This window comes from Dryas octopetala, chromosome 2 (assembly GCF_963921425.1).
Source record: "Dryas octopetala chromosome 2, drDryOcto1.1, whole genome shotgun sequence".
Lineage (NCBI taxonomy): Eukaryota > Viridiplantae > Streptophyta > Magnoliopsida > Rosales > Rosaceae > Dryas > Dryas octopetala.
The window spans coordinates 22,320,075-22,347,775 of NC_141367.1; the positions used below are offsets into that span (position 1 = coordinate 22,320,075).

Sequence of the window (27,701 nt, forward strand, 5' to 3'; positions counted from 1 at the left end):
CATTTAGCAAAATAAAGAATTTCACTTATTTGGCATTAAACTGGGCCAGGCAGTCAAACAGGCACAAAGCGGCTACTTTGTTTTGGGCCAAAGACCCAAGATAGTTGGACATTCCTCAAAAGTCAAAACTCATCAGCGGGGATCATATTTCAGAGTCCAGTTCAAATATTGCAAGTCAGTGGCCCAAGCCCAATTCATCCAAACATAAACCCCCCAAATACGACGTCGTGAGTACAAACATTAATCCCAAACATAAACCCCCCGTTGCATTAATCCCATGGAATCCCTTAATCACCTATCCATGCACGAAAACAAACAAAATAGCAAAATAAAATAAGTAAATAAATGAAAAATCTCTCTGATCATAAAAGCGACCGGCCTTGTGTGCTACGCTATCCATCAAATTCAACCCCTTGGGTGTCTTTTTGTGGAGGTTTTTGTAGGGTTTCTCTCTACCCCATACACACTCACTGAAACACAAGAAGCCCAGTGAAAATGGGTTCTCTAAGAAATGGGCTAGAGAGAGTAACGCTTGGCAGAGAAGACCATGATAAAGACGAAGAAAAAGTGCTAGAACCAATATTAATGGAGCAAACCCAGAGGTTTTGTATGTTTCCTATTAAGTACAATCAACTTTGGGAGATGTACAAGAAGGCTGAGGCCAGTTTTTGGACAGGTAATTGTTCATTTTACCTCCTTTAATTGTCTTTTTTTTTTAAGTCAGAGATTCTTAAATTTCTTGTGACTTTTGGTGTTTTCTTGTTTATTTGTGTGTATTTTGAAGTGGGTATGTGTTTATTTTCATGAATTTCATCGATATTTCTTACTAAGTGAAAACATGTCCACAACTTACAAATGGTAGGAATGCTTCCTGGGATTGAGAGCGTACTGTAAAGTGTTAGTGTTTTTCACTTTGTTTTAATGGAAGTCAAAAGATAATATGAAGTGGGATTTATTAATATTTTTATTTTGGTTTCAAAATTCAGTTGGGTTTTGCGGTTGTTTGACTTGTTACTTGGCACATATAGTTACTGTCGGTTCGTGAAAGTAGTATCTTCTTTTACCTTTGTTGGGTCCGTAACATTACTATCGATTATACTTATGGCGTCTGCTTTTGTCTCTGTGAAGGGGAACATATTGTTGTACGGTTGTACCAAAAAAGAAGGGGTACATATTTGGTCATTATACATTCTTTTTTGTCTTCTAAGGTCATTATACATTCTTTTTTGTTTGTGGAATCATATATGAGCAATCAATTGTATATTCTTACCGAAATCTGACAAAATTGGAACACGTTTGAACTCAAACCCATGGGGGGCTGCAAATTTCAACTGCAATATGATGTATGATGTATCAAAGCCAAGGTATTGCAATCTCTCGGATACACTAAAAGTGGGTAACAGTGCCCTCAATGGATGATGTGCACATCTGCTTTTGCGAAACTATATCCCTCATGATTTCAAGAGTCCAGGGAAACAATAATGGGACTCAATTTTGAGAGCTTTGAACTAGTGCGAGTTACTTGGTTTGTGTCTATGGTAAATAGCACTAGCATGTTGCGCCTTGCTCAGAGAACCCTGAATCTACAATATCGAACATACTGGCTCTTAGCCATCTGTTGCTTGGGATGTGTACCTAAGGACTATATTCCAGTCACTTGATTTATGTTGTACTGTTGAGTCGTTTCATTTTTTACCACAGTATATTCTAATGACATGTTAATTGGCTTGCAGCTGAGGAGGTTGATCTCTCCCAGGATGTACAGCAGTGGGACACTTTGTCTGACTCCGAGAGACACTTTATAAGCCATGTCCTGGCATTTTTTGCCGCATCTGATGGGATTGTTTTGGAGAATTTGGCTGCAAGATTTCTAAATGATGTTCAGATTCCAGAGGTGATTTATTTGCTATGCTCTGTTCTTTATTTGAAGTTCCCAAGACCTAAAATTCCACTATTTGTCTTCCCTCTTTCACCCCATAATTTTTGAATTGTTGATGATTTATCACTTATTAGACTAATTTCTGATTTTGTTTTCTCCTAGTTGACCAACTAACATCAAGCTTCTTGTTCTTCACAGGCTCGTGCATTCTATGGATTTCAACTTGCAATGGAGAATATTCACTCTGGTAGAGCTTCAAACATGGTTTCTGTGGTTTCCTCTATTTATGATGTATGGGGCCATCTGACTAATGGGTTTTTTGTTCTTTTTTTTTTTTTTTTTAAATACTGCAACCATCAGAGATGTACAGCTTGCTTTTAGAGACATACATCAAAGATCCAACGGAGAAGCATAGATTGTTTAATGCAATTGAAAACATTCCTTGTGTTTCTAGGAAGGCTAACTGGGCTTTAGATTGGATACACAGGTACTCATGCATTTTTCTTCTGTAAATCATGCTTTAAGAAAAGTTGGCATGTCTTTGGGTTTTGAGTGTTTCACAATTGGTTAAATAATGGAGACAGTATTTTTTTTGTTTTGTATGGTTGGATTTGTTTGTGCATGATATATCCAATCCTGTATATTTTACAGTAGTAAATGAGCATTAATTTGTATTTACTTGATGTGTTAACCTAGAAGTCCTCTGGTACTTTAAAAATCCATGTTAAAAATTGGACTGAGTAGTGAACAAATTGTTTTTCTTGAGTTGTGTAGGAGGCCCATTTATATCAAACTCTGAATATGACATATGCAATACTTTGAGGTTCCTCTTGTGTGATATTATATGTAGTGTCTCTGTAGGTTCAAAGTTTGCATATGGGAGTGACAAAAGGTAGTTACACTGCCTTCATTTCTTGAACATTTCACTTGGTGTTTCTAAAGGAGGTTTGTGCGCATATGGAGGGAGGAAAACATATTTATATCTAATCAGGAATATACACATTTTAACCATGTATTATTTAGTTTTGAACAAAACTAAGAGCTCCATCTGCTACATTCCGTAAATTTAAAAGTTGTTTTTGTTTAGCCCTTCTGATTGTGTAATCAAGCTTCTCTTTGTAGTTAGTTCATACTGTCTGTTTGATTAGAAGAAAGACAGCTGTTGCTTAAAACAATTTCTTATTCTGCGTGATGTGCAGTTCCAATTCATTTGCAGAGAGACTTGTTGCTTTTGCATGTGTTGAAGGAATCTTCTTCTCAGGAAGGTAGTCTTTATAACAAATAATGGCTCACATACTCTCTTTTTCTTTTTCTTTTTTTGGTTTTGCTGGTACTCATAGGCTTAAGTTTATATGTTAAGGGTTTTTTTTTTTATGAGGCTTACCTTTTTTTTGTTTATTTTCTTCACCCTTTCCCCTTTTGTCTATTGTTCATTTGTGGTTCTTAGCTTCTGTGCCATATTTTGGCTTAAAAAGAGGGGATTGATGCCAGGTTTGACATTCTCAAATGAGCTTATTTCTAGAGATGAGGGTCTCCACTGTGATTTTGCTTGCCTTTTGTACAGGTAAGTTCTGTTTTTTTAATGATTCTTGATACTTGAGTTTCACATGTTAGAAACTTGAAATATATATATTTATATATTTATATATATATATATATTTTTTTTTATAAGCAAATGACATAAACTTCATTTGCTCAGTTTGTTACGGAAGCAACTACATTGGGAAAAAGTTCATGGCATTGTACATGAAGCTGTCGAGATTGAGACCCAGTTTGTGTGTGAGGCCCTCCCATGTGCATTGATTGGCATGAACTCAAATCTGATGAGCCAGTATATAAAATTTGTTGCTGATCGACTCTTGGTATTTTTTTATAATTTTTTTCTTTTTTTTTTTTTCTTTTAAAATCCTAGGAAATTCGGGGGAGTTGTGTTTAATTTATATCTTTATTGTTAGTGTAAGACACCAATATTAATATAATAAAATGCTTTCTCCCTTCCAGGTTGCATTAGGGTACCAGAGGAAGTACAATGTGGAAAATCCTTTTGATTTTATGGAGTTTATTTCTTTGCAGTGAGTATTTTTGAGAATGTGATTTAGGCTGTTTTAGTTTTATTCTTAAACTGGTTGACTGATAATTTATAAATGAACATCCTGCATGAGTATTTTACTTGATTTGTGAGGGTTTACTTATTTATTTGCTGTTAATGGTTGGATTTGTGGGTTATAGTCTCAAATGCCTGTATCCTCCTTTACACCTAGTCAGAAACACAGATGATGGATTGGAAACTGTTTATTGTCTTAAATGTTTTCTTTTTCCCTTTAAGACTTTCCATTACCCTAAACAATGCAATAGCATTAGAACCATCGTAGCTGTAGCGGTGGTGATGGACCAGTCAAGTATTGGTGCAAAACCCATGTGCAGAAATCAGATCGTTTCAGGGGGTATGGATATTTGCAATTATTCACCATGTGAAATATGAATATGGGCAAAACCCAGTGAAATTAAGCTAATGGAATCTAAGCATGCTGGATAGGGATGGTCAATCTTAGTTTGATCTGAGTTGGAGGCCATAGAAACTAGTGGTGGATTGTTGAGTGGTATAATTCTGGTCATAATGTCTTGCTACTTAGTTTGGCAACTTGATCTTTGTTTTTTGTTTTGTTTGTCTGATTGTGCAGAGGAAAGGCAAATTTCTTTGAGAGAAGGGTGGGGGACTATCAAAAAGCATCTGTTATGTCAAGCCTCCAAGATGGTGGAAGAAATTTCGTCTTCAAGCTGGACGAGGACTTCTAGTTTCAACTTGTTGCTACTTCATTCAGTATTTTAGAGATGCTGGAACTGGAATCAAAATTTTGTTGCTATTTCTTATGGTAACAATTTGTATGTTCTCTTCCAAGATATCATGGTATAGTCTGACATGATAATATATTAGATTAAAATGGGTCGTCCTCGACTTGTCAAATGTGCAATAGTTTTAAGGAAGCGCTATCTGTGCTCCCTTAATACTATTTGCACTACGCTGTGGCAGTGTTATTTGCACTCCTGAAGAGGAGTGTGGGAGTGGTAGTTTAAGTCTTATCTTCATTCTCTGTTGTTTTACCTTTAGTGCTTGTCATTATCAAAAAAGAATCATGTATCTATAATTCAAAATTCATTACCATAAGGTGGAAATGTGGGATGTCCATCATGATTGTGTTTACAAATGGTGCATGCTTCCGCTGCTTTCATCAGTGCTGTGAATGTGATTTGTATGCATTATGAGTATTGCACGAGTGCACTGTCGTGAACCATGCGTGTAGTAGCACTTTTACTTCTTTTTCTGGGTAAATAAAATTGAAAAGTAGTACTCAGGGCCAAAAACAAAAAATGAAAAGTAGTACTGAAGCCAATTGTATTTATAAATCATTCTTCATGTTTAAGGGTTGCTGCCATGAGTAATTCACCATTGGGATCTGAATTTTTATGGAGGTGGAAGTGTGGAACCTCTCTCTTATGTTTGGCTAGAAAAAAGGTGACAGACGGATATTGATAAAACTTTCAAAAAGTTTTGCCCTCCAATGAACTTCCTTGACGTTTAATCTTAGTGATTTATGAGTACATGGAGTATATACGCCATCACATAATTATTTTGCTAGAATATCTCTAGTCCTTTTCCTCTCATAAAGCAGCATTCTGAAGTGTGCAAAAAACAAAAAGAACTCTGGATATTGCAAATGCTTTCAATAACACAGTTTGCATAATGATCTGCAGTATTATTGGCTTACATGAATTCATGGTTTTTTCTTTTTTGTTTCTTTGTCTTGTTGTTTCTAAAACACAACATAACAGATGCTGTGATAGAATTAGAGCATCCAACCCAAAACTAATTGACAATGGGTGGAGAGGCCCAAGACTTATAAGCACATATGTTAAGCTCTAGTTTTTCGATGTGGGACATTGCTCCACATTACGTGACAATATTTTGAGCCTTACACGTGAACAAATTGTATTGGGTGACATGAGAGCACGTGTGGCCGTTGAGCCTTCTGATACTATGATAGAATTAGAGCATCCAACCCAAAATTAATTGGCAATGGGTGGAGAGGCCAAAAAACTTATAAGCACATATGTTAAGCTATAATTTTTCGATGTGGGACATTACTCCACATTACTCTCAACATGCTGATGCTTAAGCCTCATCCATGTCGCAAATCACAATCTATGGTTTTCTTAATTTAGAGCTAAACAGCTTAAAATCTAAAAGCATATTTCCTCTTAGATGAATAATTTATGGTTGAACTTCAAACTTTTCAGCACTTGGATGAATAAGTAGCTCATTGTCATCAGCTGAGTCGTGTCTGTCACCTTTTAGTATAAAGGAGTGCAGAGGCACACACTTCACATCCCACACCTAAAAACAAGCTAATGCTCCCAATGACTCCTTCGGCGCTAGATATCCAATAAACAGAGAGCGCGCGCGCGCGCACACAAACACACACACACACTCTCTCTCTCTCTCTCTCTCTCTCTCTCTCTCTCTCTCTCTCTCTCTCTCTCTCTCTCTCTCTCTCTCTCAGTTTGGTTTGTGCTTGAGGTGACCAGGGCACTATATTAGGTACCAAAACTCCACCTTTTATTATTATTATTTTTTTAGTATTATTCCAATCTTCTAGTAATAATTAGGTACCCCATCAAGCATTCATGCACCAAAATTTGGATAGAAGGTGATGGTTATTCAATTTTTAATGGGTTTCTTTGCTCTCAAATTCTCAATAGTTCCAACTTCCAATGACGTTTGCTTGCCTTGGCCGCCTTTGTTTTTGGTGGTTAGGCAAACCTCTTTTGAGAGGCACACCTGGACCAATATTTCTACTCTCTATTAAAGAATGAAGGAAATTACAGATTTAATTTACTTATTTTATATCTAGTTCAATTTTAATCCACGATTTTTTTTAAGTTCTGTTTTGGTTCACTAATTATTTTATTTATTCAATAAAGGTCCAGATTTGTAACTTTAAATCATTTGGGTTGTGTTTTCTTCAATTATAATTAAAGTATAAGTTATATTTCATCATTTCTTAGTTATAAAAACAAATTTGGAGTATTAAAATCTAAGAGAATTGAGATTGAGTGAAGTTTGAAAAATTAGTAGTTTCGGGTACCCTACTTTGGGGTCAATTATCTTGAGTTTTATAACTCCAATTTAAATGATCTTTATATGGTTGTAAAGAAAAAATGCATAGTTTTAAAACAAATATATGTTTGCTGAATTTGTGTGAGATTTGATAGGGTAAAAGGCATGCCAAATTTGAGAAAACAAATCTGGACCTTCATTGAACAAGTGGAATAATTAGTGTACCAAAACAGAACTTAAAAAAGATTGTGGACCAAAATTGAACTAAGTATAAAATAACTGAACTAAATCTATAATTTCCTCTAAAAAATGATAATAACTCTCTCTCATAGTCCCAAATAAAGTTAATTAGGACTGGGAATCAGAATCATGAAGTTTTATAAATTACAAATTACATCATCCATGTGGACCATATGGCTTTGTTAACCCTATCCTATCCCACTGGTCCACTACTCTACCAGCTTCAAATCAGATCATAACAACTTTGAACCTTACATGATGAAGTTACTCAAAGATGACCAGACCATTTCACCTACCTCACTTTCTTGTAAGTCATATATATCGCAATGCAATAGCATTAATTGGTTCACAAACTCAAAGTACTCACAGTTTAACACCTTTAATTATGTGCAGTGACGGATCAAGAATTTTATCCCGAGGGGCCAAATTATTTAAACATTTCATTGAATAGATTATGGGCGTGCTTGCAAGTGGTCATTCCGGGAGGTCAAACCAGCGATTTTGGCAAAAGTTTTCTGGTGAGCAGGTGATCAGGTGACCACTTTTGTCTCTCAGTGGATCCATCCCTAATTATGTGACAAATTCCAGTGCAGATAGAGAAATATCACAATTAGTCCCAACTAATCTTATCTCAAAATATTCCATAATTAGATTCTCCTCCTTATCTCACAGAGCACTCTGTAAATTTCTCTCATTATAACCTTTCACATAGTGAAGGAAACTGTTTTGGGTTGACAAGTAATCAAAATTATTATAATCAAAATAGTTTGTGGGAGGTTGAACCATATTTGTTGAGAAAGAGTCTTGAGACTATCTTAATGACAAGGATGTCCCTAAATATCTCATTTTCAAGTGGCTAAACGGCCCCTAAAACTGATGAAAGCACTAATGTTTTACTTACACCACCTAGATATGCACAGTATGCTGACTACATAACTAGAGCTGGGACAAGAAAGCAAGAGCTTCCCAAACTTGTTACCTTCCCATGCCTAAAAAGCCTATGCAATCCCAATATGCCAATGCTATGTCACTTTGTCATTTGGAGGTGGACCAACTCTAGTCTCTAGTGGGGCTATTTGATATTATGGCCTTATCTTCACCTACCCTAACCACTATGATTTTCCTAGTACTCTATCCATGAAAATACTTGGAAACAAAAATGAAAACAAATATTAAAAAAGTAATTTAAGAATATCCAAGTGCTAACCCATTGGACCTTATGGGTTGGTGTCTTGGTGATCATTAGTGGGCCAGGCATTGGGCCCATAGCTCAATAGTGAAAAAGGCAACTAGTAAGATTACATTTCAGCCCTTGCTTAGTTCCAACTGAAAAGTTGAGCAGTTCTGGAGTTGGATCCAATAAGTTCTGTTTATACCTAATACATTGGCGGGACATGACTTTGGCTCTGACATTTGGAAGTACCAGATAATCTTGAAAATAATGCGAAAATGACAATTTTACCCTTAGCTTATTTAAATGAAATGAATCAATCTCTTCTAGATACTCAGAGTTAAAATAGTAAAAAGAGACATTAATGAGAGTGATTAAAATACTAGATCGGAGCAGTTAATTGTTGTTCCAACTTCCAAGTGTCTCACATGCTATTGCCATGTATGAAAGCAAATATGTAAATCCCAATACTACCCCTCACCCATTTATATGACAATTTTCACAACTCAAAAAAAAAAAAAAACAGACAAAACCTCACTCACTCACTCAGTCACCAACTTTGCTGTTGCTGATCTGCTCTCTACCAACACCCCCAACATAAAAACTAGCCGAAAAACTCTCTCCAAATCTGGCTCAGACATGGAGGTTTCCACACAAACCAGTATCTGGGACAGTGTGTTGGAGCTAACCAAAGTGGCCCAGCAAAAGGGTAGTGATCCTCTACTGTGGGCAATACAGTTGTCCTCGAACTTGAACTCATGGGGAGTGTCTATGCCCTCGGTGGAGCTCGCCAACGTCTTGGTCTCGTACATTTGCTGGGACAACAACGTGCCCACTGCGTGGAAGTTTCTAGAGAAGGCATTGATGTTGAAGATCGTGCCCCCTATGCTCGTTATTGCTCTGCTTTCAACAAGGTTTTTGTTTTAAACTTTTGGTGTTTGAAGATTTTGGTTTATGGGTTTTAGTTTTCTTGGTAGGTTCAGGTTTTGTGATTTGAAATGGGATTCTTGAGATATTCCCCTCACTGTTTGATTCATTGCTCTTTGTGTTTTAATGGGTCTTTAGTTCTTTTTTTTAATGAGCAGGTCTGCTACACTTTGTTTTCTGTTCTGTGTTGGTTGCTTAGAAAATGGAGGAAGGAAAGTAATAGCAGAATCTTAATTTGTGTTGTGTTGTTACAGACAAAGAAGAAATCTTGGCCAAATGAATCATATTGTTGAGTTAAGTTCAGTTGACTAGTGGAGTTAGTCCTTGTTTGTTAAAAATACTCTTTTTTATTTTATAAAATTTCAGACTTTCGTTACCTTTTCCCCCACATTATCAAATGGTGCGTTGGGTTGACATGTTTCTTGTTGCACTTCATTTTTTTTCTTGAAAATTATTTGATATCTATCTAAAGTATGAGCCAAGTTATTGTATTGAGCTTAGTTGAGTGGACTTCTCATTCTCTAGGTAATGCAATAATTGTTTGTACTTCCGGCGTCATTATTCCCTACATTTCCTTGCAACTGAATGAAAATAGCCTCTGATTTCGCTGCTCCATGCAATATTGATGGTACTGTGTTTTCCTATGATTTTCTTCTTTTAAGTGTATGTACTTGGACACATCCTAATGTAAACTCAATTTAATTTATGGATTACAACGTACTGCATTGTTATTTGACATTGTTTACCATTTTTCCACAGGGTCTTTCCAAGTCGATGTTCCCAGCCGGTGGCATATAGACTTTACATGGAACTCCTTAAGAGACACACTTTTACCCTTAAATCTCAGATAAATGGATCAAATTATCAGATGTAAGTCCTGATTTTTGATACAGATCAATTATTGCCTACATTCTACTGACATTGCACTATTAAGGGTTATCAACTTATCAATTGTTTCTGGAATTTTTAACCTATATTCTTCATACAGGATCATGAAATCAGTAGATTCTGTTCTTCATCTTTCCCGGATATTTGGTCTGCCAGCAAGTGAACCTGGGATTCTTGTGGTGGAGTTTTTATTTTCAATTGTGTGGCAATTGCTTGATGCATCACTAGATGATGAAGGGTTGTTGAACCGTACCCTGGAAAAGAAGTCCAGATGGGCAATTGAACCTCAAGAAATGGAGATAGATTGTCATGGTAGTTATTATGAGAAGAGAAATGAACATCATGAGATATTTCAGGATGCAAATACTGTCATAGCCATTGAGATTATTGGGCAATTTCTTCAAAATAAAGTAACTTCAAGAATTCTTTTTTTGGCTCGCCGGAACCTGTAAGTAATTGTTCCCTTTAATGATTGCTTCTCAAACTTTGTTCATTCTTCTTTAATATTATGCAAGTAAAAGTATTTTGCACAACTATCATGTTTGGTTTTGTCAAGCATTGGATGGGCTGTCTTAGCATTCAAGTTATAAGAAATTCTCTAAAACATTGCTGTATATGTTCATGAATATTTTAAACGTCCACTTAACAGATCTCATTCTATTTATTTTGGGTCAGTTGTATGGATTCTATTTTTTCATTTCATTCCATTTGTCAGTAAGTCCTGAAATCAAAGACTATCTGTTCCTTTCACCAATACCTTAATCAATTTCCTTCTTGATCTTTGCCGTCAGTGCAAGATATTGCTTAACATGCCATCCCAAATTTTCAGGCCTGCACATTGGACAAGTTTTATTCAGCGATTACGGCTGCTTGGATCAAGCTCATTAGCATTAAGAAATTCAAAAGCTCTTACTCCAGAGGTTCTTATGGAGTTGACTTCAGATAGTCACATCGTCTTGTCTCGAGAATGCAAAACAAGCTCTTTGCAAAAGTTTCATGCAGTTATAGCTTCTGGATCTCTGGCTTCTTCTGCTGGTTTGTGCCATGGGGCTAGTCGTTCTGGTTTGTGGCTTCCTCTTGATCTTGTATTGGAAGATGCCATGGATGGATATCAAGTTGATGCAACAAGTGCTGTCGAAATAATTACTGGTAAACCCAGATTTTATCCATTGTACTTGAAATAGTTTTTTAATTTACTATTGGTTCTTTCAAAACCAAATTTCTGTGAGAATGAAAATGGAAGCTTTCCTTTGTAGGTTTGGTTAAAAGCCTTCAAGCAATAAATGGCACCAGCTGGCATGACACCTTTTTAGGCCTTTGGATATCAGCTCTTCGTCTTGTTCAAAGGGTTCGTATTTATTTTGACCGAATTCAAAAATTTTCCTCTTCTGCTTAATGGTTATATTTCTGGAACATAAATCTAAAATTCTTCATTATTCATAAATTCTTATGGTTAGCACCAGATTTACTCTATTTAGTATTGAGTGAAGCAAGTGTTGTCATATAGGTTTCTGTTATAGGTTTCTGTGGCAATCATGTGTTTTTTTTTTTAATTTCTAAGAAGTATATTAATTACGGTTTCTTATTTTAGTTTTTTATTTGTTGTCAGGAAAGGGACCCCATAGAGGGCCCTGTGCCTCGCCTTGACACTCGCTTATGCATGATATTGTGTATCATAACACTTGTGGTTGCTGATCTGATTGAGGAGGAGGAAAGTGCACCATTGAACGAAACAGAATATGGTTCCATCAATCACTGGAAAGTAAAAGAGGTTCCAGGAAAGCGCCGCTATGATTTAGTCTCCAGCCTACAAATGCTGGGTGATTATCAGGGTTTGCTGACTCCACCTCAATCTGTTGTTTCTGCTGCTAATCAGGCTGCTGCAAAAGCAATGCTGATTCTTTCAGGGGTCAGTGTTGGGAGTGCATACTTTGAGTGCATCAGTATGAAAGAAATGCCTATCAACTTTTGTGAGTAATATCTAGGGTCTTGTTTTGTGGATCCAGTTATATCTGTTAGGCGTTCTAATCTTAGGTTTATGTGCTTGTTTACAGCTGGAAACATGCGTCATTTGATAGTTGAGGCGTGTATTGCTAGAAATCTACTGGACACATCCGCATATTCCTGGCCAGGTTATGCTAATGGGCGTATCAGCCAGTTACCTCACGGTGTGCCAACTCAAGTGCCTGGTTGGTCATCATTTATGTCAGGGGCTACACTTGCTCCAGCAATGGTTAATGCTATGGTTTCAAGTCCTGCTTCAAGGTATACAGCTCTCACTCTTAAATTTGTTAACATTTATTTGTTCATATCGTAAATTTCTTAGGCCTCTCTGCTTCTCCGGCTTGAAGCTATCGTTCCTATACCTCTGTCAAATATTGATAGGCAGTTTTGTATTTCTATGGTGTATGTAACTATGCATCGATTCCTTAAATCAAATTGCCACTTTGCTGAATGGCCCATCAATTGGTGATTTCTAACTCCTCGATTTTGGAATTATGCTTAATGCATTAATTAAGATGAAGGTATGACACTGATTTAAATTTAGTTCACAAGAATTTAAAGAATCTAACCAATTTGGTATATGAATGGTTATACTTATACCTTTGACCATTAGCATTATGGTTCCTATATCTATGGTGATTCGTGTACAAAAGATTTAAAGGGGAACTCTGTGTAGATAGATGACTTTTAGATTTCCTTTTTAACTTCTTTGAATATGGCCTGGTCTTCAGTTACTCCTTTTTCTTTCCTGAAGCCAGGTATATCAGATGCTCTTTTTTGTAAATTTACCCAAAGGTAAAGCTACTGAATTTAAGCTCATGGATTTGATGGAAGCTTAGCAGAACTCGAGAAAGTATTTGAGGTTGCAGTCAATGGATCAGATGATGAGAAGATATCTGCTGCTACCATTTTTTGTGGGGCCTCACTGATTAGGGGATGGAATATACAGGTGAAGAAACAAAGTTATCATATTTAAACCTATTTTGAATTCTTTGTCCCCAATAGCATAAGGCATGTTTGAATCCTAAGAGTTTCCATTTTTTCTGAATCACTCAACTTTCTAATTAATTCATGGTTTACATTTTATGCAGGAACATACTGCTCATTTTATCATTAGATTATTGTCTCCTCCAGTTCCTACTGATTATTCTGGGGGTGACTGCCATTTAATAGGTTATGCTCCAATGCTGAACGTCCTCATTGTTGGAATAGCATCTGTTGACTGCGTTCAGATTTTCTCTTTACATGGCTTGGTATGTTTAGATTTTACTTAATGAAACATGAAGGATACAAAATAGTGTTGTTAGGGTTTGTAAGATCTTAGATTAGTGATTGAGTACCCTTCACTCCTAGGCTCCTAGCTAATTCTCTTTCAACAATGAGTGTTACTAAATTATCTACCTCAATATTCAGTTTGGCTTTTGAGGTGCTTTTACCTTGTGGGTTCAAAACCAGTAATATCATTCTTAGCTACTAAAAGCAGGAAGATTGAAAGAGGGGGGTTGGAGGTAGGTCAAATAGATAGGGAAAGGATCACTACATTTACGGTCTAATCAGTATTATTTGAGGGGATTGAATTGGGGTTGTACTGCACTAAACTTCAGTGCGCAGTTCTAGTAGAAGAAAGGGGCAAAATCTCCCCTTTTATAAAAAGCAGAAGCCTTTGTGTGTCTTATTGATTATTTTTTTAGGTTTGGGAGTGGGGAGATGTTTGTGTTAATGATTGGACCTTCATATCATCTTTAAGCTAATATTATTTACTTTTCTTAATTTTTTGTCAGGTTCCACAACTTGCATGTTCATTGATGCCAATTTGTGAGGTGTTCGGTTCATGTGTTCCTAATGTCTCCTGGACTCTAACAACAGGAGAAGAAATATCTGCTCATGCTGTGTTTTCAAATGCATTTACTCTCCTTTTGAAGCTATGGAGGTTCAATCATCCTCCTCTGGAGCATGGGGTGGGAGATGTCCCCACTGTTGCATCCCGACTAACACCTGAATACCTCCTATCAGTAAGAAACTCTTACCTAGTATCTTCTGGAAATGTTCACCAGGATCGAAATAGACGGAGACTCTCTGCTGTTGCAAGTTCATCATCTCCAGAACCTGTATTTGTAGACTCATTTCCAAAGTTGAAAGTTTGGTATCGGCAGCATCAAGCATGTATAGCCTCAACCCTCTCTGGTCTTGTTCATGGAACCCCTGTCCATCAGATTGTTGATGGGCTTCTTAACATGATGTTCAGAAAGATTCATAGAGGAAGCCAGTCTTTAACTTCTGTTACTTCTCCAAGTAGTAGTTCTTCTGGACCTGGAAATGAAGACGACTCTCTAAGACCTAAATTGCCTGCCTGGGATATCCTGGAAGCTGTTCCCTTTGTGGTTGATGCTGCTCTAACAGCCTGTGCTCATGGACAACTTTCTCCTCGTGAACTGGCTACAGGTTAGCCTTGTGTTCTCGTCTCATTTCCTGTTGGTATTTTGCCATTTATATACAGAATCCGGGAAAACATATGAAATAGTTTGAACTGATTTTGTATAAAATTAATCCTGAAAGTTTGATTGAGTTGATTTTGGCAACCATCTCATTAAATTTCATCCAACAGAGTATTTAACATTTTCTCAAGTCATCCTCTAAATATAAACGAACCAAAGCTTCTCTTTGTGACCACATGTGGCACTCAGTCTTAAGAGAAAAAGAAGTCATTATACCTTGGTCAAATATATAAAAATAACTGGAAGTTTTCACTATTTCAGGGCTTAAAGATTTAGCTGATTTTCTTCCTGCATCTTTGGCGACCATTGTGAGCTACTTTTCTTCCGAAGTAACTCGGGGTATTTGGAAACCAGTTGTTATGAATGGAACAGATTGGCCCAGTCCAGCTGTGAATCTATCCAATGTTGAGGAACAGATCAAAAAAATCCTAGCTGCTACTGGTGTTCATGTCCCTAGCCTTGCTGCAGGTTTTCTCTTGTTACCATTAGAAGTTCTACTTATAATTAGAAAGAAAAGCTATCTTCCTGATTTCTGTAGCATGGTTGGACAATGCATATCAGCATGTAGTACTTGTCAATGGTCACCAGAGCCAGAAGCTTCATGAAACATATAGGAAAAATCTGGGCGATATTATTAAATACATTTTCATTTATGTAGTGTTGAACATCTGTGATCAATATTCATCCTGTGCATGTTTGGAGCTGATGACTACATTGTTGTTTTGGGAAAGATTTCGTTTTTTCATTTTACCCATTCTTGCAGAGCTAGTTTTTTTTTTTTTTTTTTTTTTTTTTCCTCCCCTCTAATATTTTGACCGAGACTTGCACTACTACAGGGGGAAGCTCTCCAGCTACACTTCCACTGCCCCTAGCTGCCTTTGTAAGTGTTACTATTACTTACAAGATTGACAGAGCATCAGAACGTTTCCTCAGTTTGGCTGGCCCCGCATTGGAGTCCCTTGCAGCTGGTTGCCCATGGCCTTGCATGCCAATTGTGGCATCCCTGTGGACTCAAAAAGCCAAGCGATGGAGTGACTTCCTTGTCTTTTCTGCATCTCGGACTGTCTTCCTCCAGAACAGCGATTCAGTGGTTCAGCTTCTTAAAAGCTGCTTTACTGCCACACTTGGCCTGAAAGCCACTAGTAATGGTGGTGTTGGAGCACTTCTTGGCCATGGATTTGGGTCCCATTTCTGTGGTGGGATTTCCCCTGTCGCGCCAGGGATTCTTTATCTACGTGTTTACCGGTCGATTACAGATATTGTCTTCATGACAGAAGAGATTGTTACTATCTTGATGCATTCTGTAAGAGAGATAGCATGTAGTGCGCTTCCTAGAGAAAGATTAGAGAAGTCAAAGACGACCAAAACTGCAATGAGATATGGACAGGTTTCACTTGCTGCAGCAATGGCTCAGGTGAAACTAGCAGCCTCCCTTGGGGCGTCTTTAGTATGGTTAACAGGAGGCTTGTGTCTGGTTCAGTCATTGATCAAAGAAACCTTGCCTTCATGGTTTATATCTATGCATTGGTCAGAGCAGGAAGAAGGGTCAGAAGGAATGGTTGCCATGCTTAGGGGTTATGCGCTTGCATACTTTGCCCTGCTCTGTGGAGCCTTTGCTTGGGGTGTTGACTCATCATCATCAGCATCAAAACGGCGTCCTAAAATCCTAGGTACCCACATGGAATTTCTTGCAAGAGCACTTGATGGGAAGATATCACTTGGTTGTGATTCGGCAACATGGCGTGCCTACGTGTCGGGGTTTGTGACCCTAATGGTGGGTTGCACACCAAATTGGGTGCTTGAAGTGGATGTAGATGTGTTGAAGAGACTGAGCAACGGTCTAAGGCAGTGGAACGAGGAAGAGCTTGCTCTGGCCTTGCTGGGGATTGGCGGGGTTGGTACAATGGGCGTGGCTGCAGAGCTCATAGTTGAAAATGAGATGTAAATTCCATTCCCTCAACCCCACCCCACTTTTGATTTTTCAGGTGGTGGATGTACATGTTAAATATGGTTGTAGATTAGTTTTCTTGCCAGAAACTTGTGCAGCAAACTTGTTTTTGTAGTAAAAGGTTCAAAATTTTGTTCCCTAGAAAAAAAAAAAAAAAAATTGAGAGATTGAAAATGGTAAATTTTTATCCAACTCCTCTCAACACATTGCACATGCATTCATGGAGAATTAAGGATTGATATCACCATTACATAGTACCCTAATTCATTCAACTTCTGATTAATTTGTTCTCACAACCAATCCTGCATAACTTTCTAGTTATCCTTCTAAAGAAGAAAAAAGTAATTTTGGCATGACCCACTTGAACCAAGTGGCAATCTAACACCCAGTTTTGACTTTCTCCATGTTTGACCGATCATCTCGCTAAGCTTCACGACCAAAGAATACATGCACATAACGCAGAGTCGCAGACCCTTTTTCTTTTTTGTTTCTTTTTCAATACCAAAGTAAAATTAAGGGACAATTCCTCAGCATCGTTCTCCTTCAGTACCATCCGAAATATCGCGACTATCACCGAAAACCACCCTGTAAACCGGCCAATGTGATTTCAAAATGGCCGAGTCCGTACAAAGCAGCCTCTGGGACGTTGTCATACAGCAGACCAAGGAGGCCCAAGAAAAGGGTAGTGATCCTCTTCTCTGGTCAATGCAAGTGTCCTCGAATTTGAGCTCCGCAGGGGTGTGCATGCCCTCTACAGAGCTCGCCAGCGTGTTGGTGTCGTACATTTGTTGGGAAAACAACATGCCCATTGCGTGGAAGTTTCTTGAGAAGGCCTTGGTATACAACATGGTACCCTCTTTGCTTGTTCTTGCTCTGCTCTCCTCCAGGTCTGTGTTTCTGTTCTCCATTATTAATTTTCATTTGTATTGGATATTTGGCTGCTGAGAAAATGGTTTTAAAAAAGGGACATCAAACATTGTACATGCATAAAACTATATATCAAAAATCTAGCCTAGGATTATTGCATTTGCTTTTTTGCTTCTTTTGTTGGATGAACATTGTTGCATTTTCATGTGACGTGCATGTATTCTTGTCACAGGATCATTCCAAATCGACGTTCCCAGCCGGCAGCATATAGGCTTTACATGGAACTCATTAAGAGACATGCTTTTTCACTCAGATCTCAAATAAATGAGCCTAATTATCAAATGTGAGGTTCTGATTTTTAATATATAATTGCCTTATAAGGAAGCTGACTTAGTTTAGAATGTAAATGTTTTATGGCATTTAATTGGAGTCACTAGTAATTGGGGTCAATTATTTTGCAATGTTTGACCTATCTTCTTCATACAGGGTTATGAAATCAATAGATACTATTTTGAATTTGTCCCAGATATTTGGTCTGAAAATGAGTGAAGCCGGGATTATTGTTGTTGGGTTCATCTTTTCAACCGTTTGGCAGTTGCTTGATGCATCATTAGATGATGAGGGGTTGCTGGAACATGCCCCAGAAAAGAAGTCTAGATGGACAACTAAACCCCAAGACATGGATATAGATGGTCTCAATAATCATTATGATCAGAAGCAGATTGAACATCACAAGAGATTGCAGAATCATAATACTGTGATGGCTATTGAGTTAATTGGGCAATTTCTGCAAGTCAAATTAACTTCCAAGATTCTTAACTTGGCAAAACAAAACATGTATGTTGCCTTGTTAATTCTTCCAGGGATTGCTCTTTTTCAAGCTTAATCCATTCTATGGTTATTGTGTCATATGGTGGAAGTGAAAGCACATGGGACAACTTCGATTTACTTCATTGATTGGAAGTCATACTAGCTTTCTTAAGTGAAATGCACCTGGACCTTCTTGTTTCTGTTCAATGAAAATAATCATGTTCATGGCGGATACACTATTTCAATTTTCTACAATCTTTATAATAGTACTTTATCCAGTTTCTTCCTTGACCTTCTAGGATGGATGATTTTTGCTAATTGTTTTGCTATACTTTCTCAGGCCTACACACTGGGAGGCTTTTATTCAGCAATTACAGCTGCTTGCAGTAAATTCATCTTCGTTGAAAAATACAAAAGCTACTAATCCTGAGGCACTTCTGCAGTTGGCTTCAGATATTTGCATACGCTTACCAAAATGCAAATTGCGTTCAGTGCAAAAGTGCCATGCGATTATGGATTCATCTGATGGACTATGCCATGGAACTGGTCGTTCTAATATATGGCTTCCACTTGATCTGGTACTAGAAGATGCTATAAACATGACACGGGTCAATGCCACAAGTGATCCTATCAAGGTTATCACTGGTAAAGCAGATACAGTATTAAGTCACCTCTTATATATATATATATATATATGTATGTACGTATATATTGTTCTCAATATATGAGAATAAAAGTTTGTATTTTGCTCAGGTTTGATCAAGGTCCTTCAAGCCATAAATTGTGCAACTTGGCATGACACCTTTTTGGACCTATGGATTGCAGCACTTCGTCTTGTCCAAAGGGTTAAATGGATATTCATTTCTAAATATATCTTGTTTTGTTGGTTAAATTTATGTTGCTTCCTTTGAGCATACATATTCAGGCTCTTTCCTCAATTCTGCCCATGTGACTTAGCAAGATTGTATAGAACATTCTTCTGTTTTCTTTTCTGAAGTTGATGCTCAGTGAGGAAATTCATACTTTGATTGGTTGAGTTTTCATTGCAATGAACTAAATTCTTTCATTGTCGAACCTCTTTGCACTTAAATGTCTTGATCAACTAAAGTACCAGACTCACTCTATGAGTGAATGAATATCGCTCACTCATTAATCTCCTACATTATCATTTCAAGAAATCACTCTAATTGTGTTGTTTTTTATTTTATTTAATTTTTAGGAAAGGGATCCTATTGAGTCCCCTATGCCTGACCTAGATTCTCGCTTATGCATGTTGCTGTCTATTACTACTCTTGTGGTCGCGGGTCTTATTGAGGGAGATGATAGTGCACAAATAGACGAGACAGGTTATGGCTTTTCCAATTACTGGAAAAACCAAAAGGTTATAGGAAAGTCTCGCGAAGATTTAGTCTCCAGTTTACAGATGCTGGGAAATTTTATAGGATTGCTGGCTCCCCCTCATTCTGTTGCTTCTGCAGCAAATCAAGCTGCTGCAAAAGCAATGTACTTTATTTCAGGGACTAGTGTTGAAAGTGCATACTTGGACTGCATCAGTATGGACGAAATCCCGGTAGATTACTGTAAGTAAAACCTGAATTGTAGATTTAGTTAAAGTGTTCTTCTAGAGAAGTTCAAATTGGCATTGCATTGTAATTAATGTGGTTACTTGCCAGGGCATGATCATCTTTTTTGATATCTTTGGACCAAAGATAGTGTTAGACAGTCCCCTTAGTGCCTTGGTTATAGCCTTCTATATTTGTATACAATCTGTTACTTACATTTAAGCTGATAACCAGGGCACTAATGGGCTTGACTAACATATAGAAAATATAATTGTACCCTCTGAATGTTCATCTCCTGGCCTCAGAATACGGATAGCATAGTTTGTTGTTATTGTATTCATTATTGGGAAGCTTAGGATCTTTTCCCTATGTAGAATTGTATATGACACTTTTAGTGTTGGCATTTACTTTTCACTCATTTAGCATCTGTAATCCCCAATATAAAATCAGAAGCATGCCTAGTTCTCTTTTTCCTCAGAGACTGCCTCTTTGGGTTTCAAATGTAATTCTCTCTAAACCATGTTCTATGTCCTTGTTTCAGCTGGAAACATGCGCCATCTGATAGTTGAGGCTTGTATAGCTAGAAATCTAATAGACACATCAGCATATTTCTGGCCAGGCTATGTGAGAGGATGCATCGATCAAATACCTTGTAATGTACCTGCCCAAGGGCCTGGTTGGTCATCATTAATGCAGGTCATCATTAATGCAGGGGGCACCATTTTCTTCATCAATGACAAATGCATTGGTTTCAACTCCTGCATCAAGGTATATACTAGCACTTATTCTTTTAAATTAAATTAACTAAATTAATATATATATATATATATATATATTGGTTTTTCAATTTCTGGAAGTTTATTTTACAAGCTTGTATAGTTCTGCCTTAATGACACCATAATTTTTAATTTTATCATGCAACTTAGTTTTTATAAGATAATCCCTATTATTCTTAGTGTTCCAGCAAAGATAGCATTACAACTTTACAAGAGACCAAAAAATTACGAAATGTAACTTTAATGTTTGTGGACAATAAGCTTAGGCTGCTCAGCTCAATAGTTAGTATGGTCCTTGGACATTCTATACGTTGATGCTAGCCCCATTAAATATATCAATGAGTTGTTCATAGCTTATAATTTCTATAGTTCTGTTCTAGTCTTCAGATATTCCATTTTCTTCATGAACCAAATGTATCATCAGATGCTTTGTAAATCTATTCATGGTAAAGCAATTGAGTGTGAGCTCATGGTTTTGGTGGAAGCTTAAAGGAGCTCGAGAAAATATTTGAGGTAGCCATAAATGGATCAGATAATGAGAAGATATCAGCAGCTATCATCCTTTGTGGGGCCTCCCTGGTTCAGGGTTGGAACATACAGGTAATGAATTGTTATTGTGTTTGATAAAACTAATTTTATATTCTTACAGACCTAATGGATCTCCCTTTCTCCTTTCTTTCAAAATTTTCTTCTTCTCTTTCATCATAATTAAATCTGGTTTCTACTGAACCACCTAACCATCCTAATTACATTGGTCTACCCTTTATGCAGGAACACACTGCTCATTTTATTATCAAGTTGTTGTCTCCTTCATCTCCTGCAAATTATTCTGGAAGTGACAGCCATCTGATAGGTTATGCTCCACTGCTAAATGAACTTGTTGTCGGGATATCGTCCATTGTTTGTATTAAGATTTTCTCGCTGCTTGGCTTGGTATACGTTACTTTCATTGACCCAAACATCTTTCATTACTTAAGTAAAGTACAATATTATCATTGGGTTGATTATGGTAATACTCCACATTTAGTTGATTTTCTTTCCACAACTCTGCCATTATCAATTGGATCAGACTAAACACTAAGCATAGCTTTAAGAATAAAAGAAAAGAAAGGAATAGAAAGAAAAATGAAATAATTAAACTAAGAACTTGATAATTATTATTTGGGATTTATATCTAGTAAAAAATTCAACCTAAAATGAAATGACTGATGACCTTTTCCTTTTATAAAAGTGTAATCTTGATTGGGATTCTGTTAAGTATTATTTAATTGGAATTTGATGACTTATATACTGGCTATAAACTAATGTCATTTGGTTTCGTACTGTTGTTGCCAGGTTCCACAACTAGGATGTTCATTGATGGCAATCTGTGAGGTTTTTGGGTCATGTATCCCTAATGGCTCATGCAGTCACACAACAGGTAAAGAAACCTCTGCTCATACTGTGTTTTCTAATGCATTCACACTTCCTTTAAGAATGTGGAAGTTTAATCGTTGCTTTTTAGATCGACCAGCAAATATGCCAACAGTAGGATCTGACTTTACTCCTGAATACCTTCTATTGGTAAGAAACTCCCACCTAGTTTCCTCTGGAAAGGACCACCGGGATCATAATAAAAGGAGACTTGCAGCAGTTGCAAGCTCATTTCCTGTACACCACATCTTTATTGATTCATTTCCAAAGTTAAAAGATTGGCACATGCAGCATCTTGCATGCATAGCTTCAACCCTCTCTGGACTTGCTTGCGAAACCCCTGTTCATCTCTCTGTTCATGAGCTTTTGAACATGTTCAAAGAAAATGAATGTGGAGGGCAGTCTTTAGATTCTAATGCTACTTCTGGAAGTTGTGGTTCAACTAGAGAAGCAGATGAAGATAATTATTTAAGTAAATTGTGTGCTTGGGATATTCTGGCAGCTGTTCCATTTGTAGTTGATGCTGCTTTGACAGCCTGTGCTAATGGGAGACTTTCTCCCCGGAAACTGGCTACAGGTGAGTATGGTGCCTAATCTAGTTTTCTATAATTGAAATCATCTTCATGTTGAAGGAACCTACTCAAAAGTAGTTGGGTGTGTGTGTTCACGCACGCGTTTTATAACTTTTATTTGCTGTAATGAATACCAAAGATGTCATACGCAAACTGTACTTGAGAACCCATCTGATAAGGGTTTTTCATGTCACTGCAATTCAATTTACCTTGGAAGTCAAAACTGGGTCATATTTGTTCCACTAAAACTTAAATGTTCTACTATCTTAGGGCTCAAAGTCTTGGTTGATTTTCTTCCTGCATCTTGGGCAACCGTCGTGAGCTACTTCTGAGCTGAACTAACTAGGGGTGTATGGAAACTAGCTTTAATGAATGGAACAGATTGGCCCAGCCCTGATGCAAATCTGTCAAATGTTGTGGAAAAGATCAAGCAAATTGTAGCTGCCACTGCTGCTGATGTCTCAAGCACTGTTTCAGGTTCTTATTTTTATTTTTTATTTTTGTTTACATTACATAAATGTGTGTAAGCAGCTGGGTCAATAATGGCTATAAATAACAACCTTACCCTTTTCCAACCCCCCGAAAACATAATTCGTGTGTCCTATGATCTGATATTGGAACCTCCTGCATGAGTGTGATGCATACCAAAACAATGAAATAGAGAGTTTGCACAGGGTAAGTTTGGCACTGACATCTCTTCTATTTGACGGTGTCTAAATAAAATTTACTAAAGAATTATTCTTATAAGGACATTGAATAAAAAGATATTCTCAACTGTTAGGTCAAATATAGATGGTTGAGATATGCATCGAGTGAGATGATACATCTTAAGTGTACATATATAAGCTAATGACTGAGAAACATAATGCTTAAATCTTATATAACCACAAAATAAATCTAGAAATAGATATTAAAAACTAAATTAATGTCAGAAAATGGTTTCTTCACCCTTTATTATAAGATCTATTTTTCAATATCATGGCTAAGAGTGAAGGGTTTGTTGTCACAGATGGAAGCTGTCAAGCTACACTGCCGTTGCCCCTGGCTGCCTTAGTGAGCCTTACTCTAACGTATAAAACTGACAAAGATTCACTACGATACCTTGGTTTAGTTAGAGTGGCTTTGGCCTCCCTTGCGGCAGGTTGCCCATGGCCCTGCATGCCAATTCTTTATTCACTCTGGACCCAAAAAGCAAAGCGTTGGAGTGGCTTCTTTGTCTTCTCTGCATCTCATACTGTCTTCCTCCAACACCATAATGCTTTCGTCCAGCTTCTTAAAAGCTGCTTCACTGCCACACTTGGCCTTCATTCCAATTCTCTCTCATACAATGGTGGTATTGGAGCTCTTCTTGGCCATGGAGTTGGACCTCATATCCACAGCAGGGTTGCTCCTGTTGCCCCAGGGATCCTCTATCTACATGTTTATCCATATTTATCATATATTATGTTCTTGAATAAAGAGATTCTTTCCCTTTTGATGCATTCTGTGAAAGAGATAACAAGTAGTGGGTTTCCTGTAGAGGAATGCAAGAGATTGAAGACAGCCAAGAATGTAATGAGACAGGGACAGTTTCAGATGGTTTCAAACTTAACTCGGGTTAAACTTGTGGCTTCGCTAGCAGCTTCTTTAGTATGGTTATCTGGAGGCTTAGGTCTGGTTCAGTCACTGTTTAAAGAAGTTTTGCCTTCATGGTTTCTATCTGCTCACAGCTCCAAGCTAGGGAGAGAATCAAACGGAGTTGCATGGCTAAGGGGATATGTGGTTGCATACTTTGCATCGCTATGTGGAGGTTTTTCTTGGGGTGTTGACTCATCATCCTGGGGATCAAAGCAGCGTCCAAACATTCTTGGAACCCACATGGAATTTCTTGCAAGTGCACTACATGACCAAATAGCTCTTGGTTGTGATGAGGTCACTTGGCATGCCTATGTCTTGGGATTCATGAGCCTGATAGTGGTGTCCATGCCAACTTGGGTGCCGGAGGTGGATGTTGATGTCTTGAAGAGAATCAGTAAGAGGCTGAGGCAGTGGAATGAGGAGGAGCTTGCTCTGGATTTGCTGGAAATTGGTGGTGTTAATTTCATGGGTGCAGCTGCGGAATTGATAATTGAAAGTGAACCATAATTTCTTGTTTTCCGTTTACTTTTATTCTTCCCTCCTGTAATTCAGGTTGCTGATTTCAGTTGTACATTTAAAATATCAAACTATTTCAATACTTATGGTAAAAAACGAAGAATTTCTGTTCAGGACAATTGCATAGCAGTCTTCATCCTTGAATTGAGTGAGTGTTTTAGAACCCCATCATTCTTCTCATACAACATCACTATGCCCTGGTGATTTCTTCAGTCTTTGGCTCTGCATTGCTCGCCTTACTGAAAAGGCTTCCTCCCACCTCCCTGCATCTGCATATATGTTGGAAAGGAGAACCCTACCTGCCCCATGAGATGGTTCCAATCTGGCCAAACTCTCTGCAGCCAATTCTCCTATTTCCAAATTCCCATGTGTTCTACATGCCGCTAATAACGTGCCCCATATCACGATATCAGCCTTCATGGGCATGCTCCTTAACAGTTTCTCAGCATCTACTAATCGCCCAGCTCTGCCCAGGAGATCCACCATACAACCATAATGCTTGATATTTGGTTCTATGTTGTACACATCCTTCATGCTCTTAAAATACCTCTTCCCGGCCTCCACCAAGCCAGCATGGCAACATGCACTAAGGACACCAATGAATGTGATTGAATTGAGTTTGATATTACACCTTTGCAAGTCCGAAAATATTTCAAGAGACAATCTTGCATGGCCGTGCATGGCCAACCCACATATAATGGCATTCCATGGTGACACAGTAGAGGTTTTGTCTCGGATTTGATAAAACACCTCTAAGGCAGTGTTGATACTCCCGCATTTGGCATACATATCAATGAGCGCTGCACTTAAATTGTCATTAAGAGGAATGGAGTTCTCACGTATGTACTCATGAGCCCATCTTGCTTCTTTCAATGTGCCTAAAGTAGCAATTCCAGAGAAAACACTCACCATGGTTATTTCATTTGGTTGGATACCACTAGCTACCATTCCTTGGAAGAGTTCCAGAGCCAATTTAGGTTGCTCACTCTGTGCATAACCAGAAATCATGGTACTCCATGAAAAAACATCTCTTTCAGGCATCTCATTGAACAATAGCATTGCCTGGTCAATCATTCTATGCCTTATGTATCCTGCAATAAGGGCATTCCAAGACGCGACATGCTCCTTGATGCCCTTTTCAAACTGAAGATGAGCACGGCTCATGTTGCCACAAGCTGCATAAAAATTGATGACTGTTGCCTGTACAAAGTCATAACAGTCAAAACCTTCCTTTACAATTCTCCCATGAAATTGCTGACCTTCAAGGATTGCCTCAGATCGCCCACAGGCCGATATCAAATCTACAAGCATAACATCATTCGGTCCCAATCCGGTACGCAGCATTGCCCGATACATCACCAGAGCTTCACTTAACCACTCTACTTGCACATACCCATCAATCATTGTACCCCATGAAACCACATCTTTGTCATGAATCTTCTCAAACAGCTCTCTGGCCAAATCAACAAGCCTAGTTTTCGAATACCCATTCAGCATGACATTCCACGAAACGATATTCCGTTCAGGCATTTCATTGAACAACCTTCTTGCTTCCCAGACACTCGAACAACCACAATACATGTGCAACAAATTGGTCGAAACAAGAACAAACCCATCAAGCTGCAGCTTAATTACGAAACCATGAAGCGCTCGACAATTCCAAATCCCACCTAAATGCAAGCAAGTCGAGATCACAGTCGCCATTGTCACCTCATTTGGGATCACACCCGCGAACCTCATATTCTTAAAAAGCTCAATCGCTTCGGTCCAACACTCGTTTTGGGCAAGACCCATTATCATGGTAGTGTACGAGACACAACCTTTGCGAGGCGTTATATCAAACAACCGGCGTGCACTGTCCAAACGACCACACTTCACGTACCCAGCAACCATAATGTTACAAGACACTGGGTCCAACTTGGGACAAGAATCGAACAGCAACTCAGCATCGGCAATGAAGCCGCATTTGGCATACATGTTAATCAAGCTGTTGTTGATGTAAGTGTTGGAGTCGAGCCCAGATTTCAGAACAAGGGAATGGATTTGTTGGCCTTGGAAGAAGGCCGTAAGGGACGAGCAAGACTTCAAAACCGAAACCAAGGCGAGCTCGTAGTCGTCGGTGTGGGTTCTGTTCATTCTGGCTTTGAAGAACAAACGCAGATGGTCCTCTGGGTTCTGGGTGGTTGCGGTGGACACCCATTTGAGAAGTGAAAGAGCAGGAAGGTTTGGAGAGCCAGGGAACAATTTGGGTCTCAGAGATATGAGCATGGGAGTGTGATTAGGCTTTTCGTAAGCTTGGCTGTTGGTGCACGTCTTTGAACTAATGAATTTATAGTTTGATTTTTGATGAACGACAAATGATCAAGTAATGCTGTATGAACTAAAACTCGCGATTTTAATTTTTAATTGATGAAGACTTGAATTTGGACGTAAGCCAAACAAAAAAAAAAAAAAGAATACTCAAAAACATTAGAACTAGCTGCCTCAATATGTATAAGGTATAGAACCGTAAGAGTTCCGATCACACCCAAAAAGTTTCCCTCAATGTGAAGTCTTTATGTTTAAAAATTTCAGTCTCGATAAGTAAAATAATTTTGTAAATACTAGAAACAATACATGATGAAAGTTAATGCAGAATGAGTTTTGATAGATTAATGTGGAATCTCACACCAGACACCAATCGATCAAATTAATCGGTTGGATCAGTGTTTCACAAACCCATCATGCAGTAGATAATTCTATTTAAACACGAATTATGAACCAAGGTAATAGGGCATAATTGAGATTTTTCCCATACGACAGTTTCTTTGTTTTTTGGGTACAATATCACAGACTTTCTTTCCCTTATTCTTAATAAGAAACCAAAAAGTTATTAAAAAAAAAAAAATTCAACCACCAAT

The 27,701-nt window shown here is 37.9% G+C and overlaps 3 protein-coding genes and 1 pseudogene across 4 annotated transcripts; 3 read left to right on the forward strand and 1 right to left on the reverse strand.

The window, feature by feature from the left end:
- Positions 1–333: 333 nt before the first annotated feature.
- On the forward strand, positions 334–5,069 carry RNR2A (ribonucleotide reductase 2A). Its single transcript, XM_086231819.1, has 9 exons — positions 334–676; positions 1,734–1,894; positions 2,078–2,126; positions 2,240–2,366; positions 3,079–3,144; positions 3,327–3,443; positions 3,579–3,741; positions 3,881–3,951; positions 4,561–5,069. Exons 1-9 carry the CDS (start codon positions 496–498, stop codon positions 4,673–4,675), a joined length of 1,050 nt encoding a protein of 349 aa, XP_086087945.1. The 5' UTR covers positions 334–495; the 3' UTR covers positions 4,676–5,069.
- A 3,976-nt stretch (positions 5,070–9,045) lies between these two features.
- Positions 9,046–16,812, forward strand: RFR1 (REF4-related 1). The gene is made up of 12 exons (XM_086231785.1): positions 9,046–9,320; positions 10,093–10,203; positions 10,322–10,669; positions 11,051–11,370; positions 11,478–11,569; positions 11,831–12,191; positions 12,276–12,486; positions 13,060–13,174; positions 13,317–13,478; positions 14,007–14,667; positions 14,982–15,188; positions 15,557–16,812. Exons 1-12 carry the CDS (start codon positions 9,046–9,048, stop codon positions 16,663–16,665), a joined length of 3,972 nt encoding a protein of 1,323 aa, XP_086087911.1. The 3' UTR covers positions 16,666–16,812.
- Positions 16,813–17,217: 405 nt separating this feature from the next.
- Positions 17,218–24,947, forward strand: LOC147294179 (mediator of RNA polymerase II transcription subunit 33A-like; annotated as a pseudogene). Its single transcript, XR_015120588.1, has 12 exons — positions 17,218–17,555; positions 17,768–17,878; positions 18,022–18,372; positions 18,686–18,990; positions 19,099–19,190; positions 19,565–19,925; positions 20,449–20,675; positions 21,169–21,283; positions 21,455–21,616; positions 22,019–22,673; positions 22,939–23,145; positions 23,678–24,947. The product of XR_015120588.1 is annotated as a mediator of RNA polymerase II transcription subunit 33A-like (transcript).
- Positions 24,948–24,962: 15 nt separating this feature from the next.
- MEF18 (mitochondrial editing factor 18) lies at positions 24,963–27,212 on the reverse strand. The gene has a single exon (XM_086233489.1). The coding sequence runs from the start codon at positions 27,067–27,069 to the stop codon at positions 24,979–24,981; it is 2,091 nt and encodes a 696-aa protein (XP_086089615.1). The 5' UTR covers positions 27,070–27,212; the 3' UTR covers positions 24,963–24,978.
- Between the last annotated feature and the right edge of the window lie 489 nt (positions 27,213–27,701).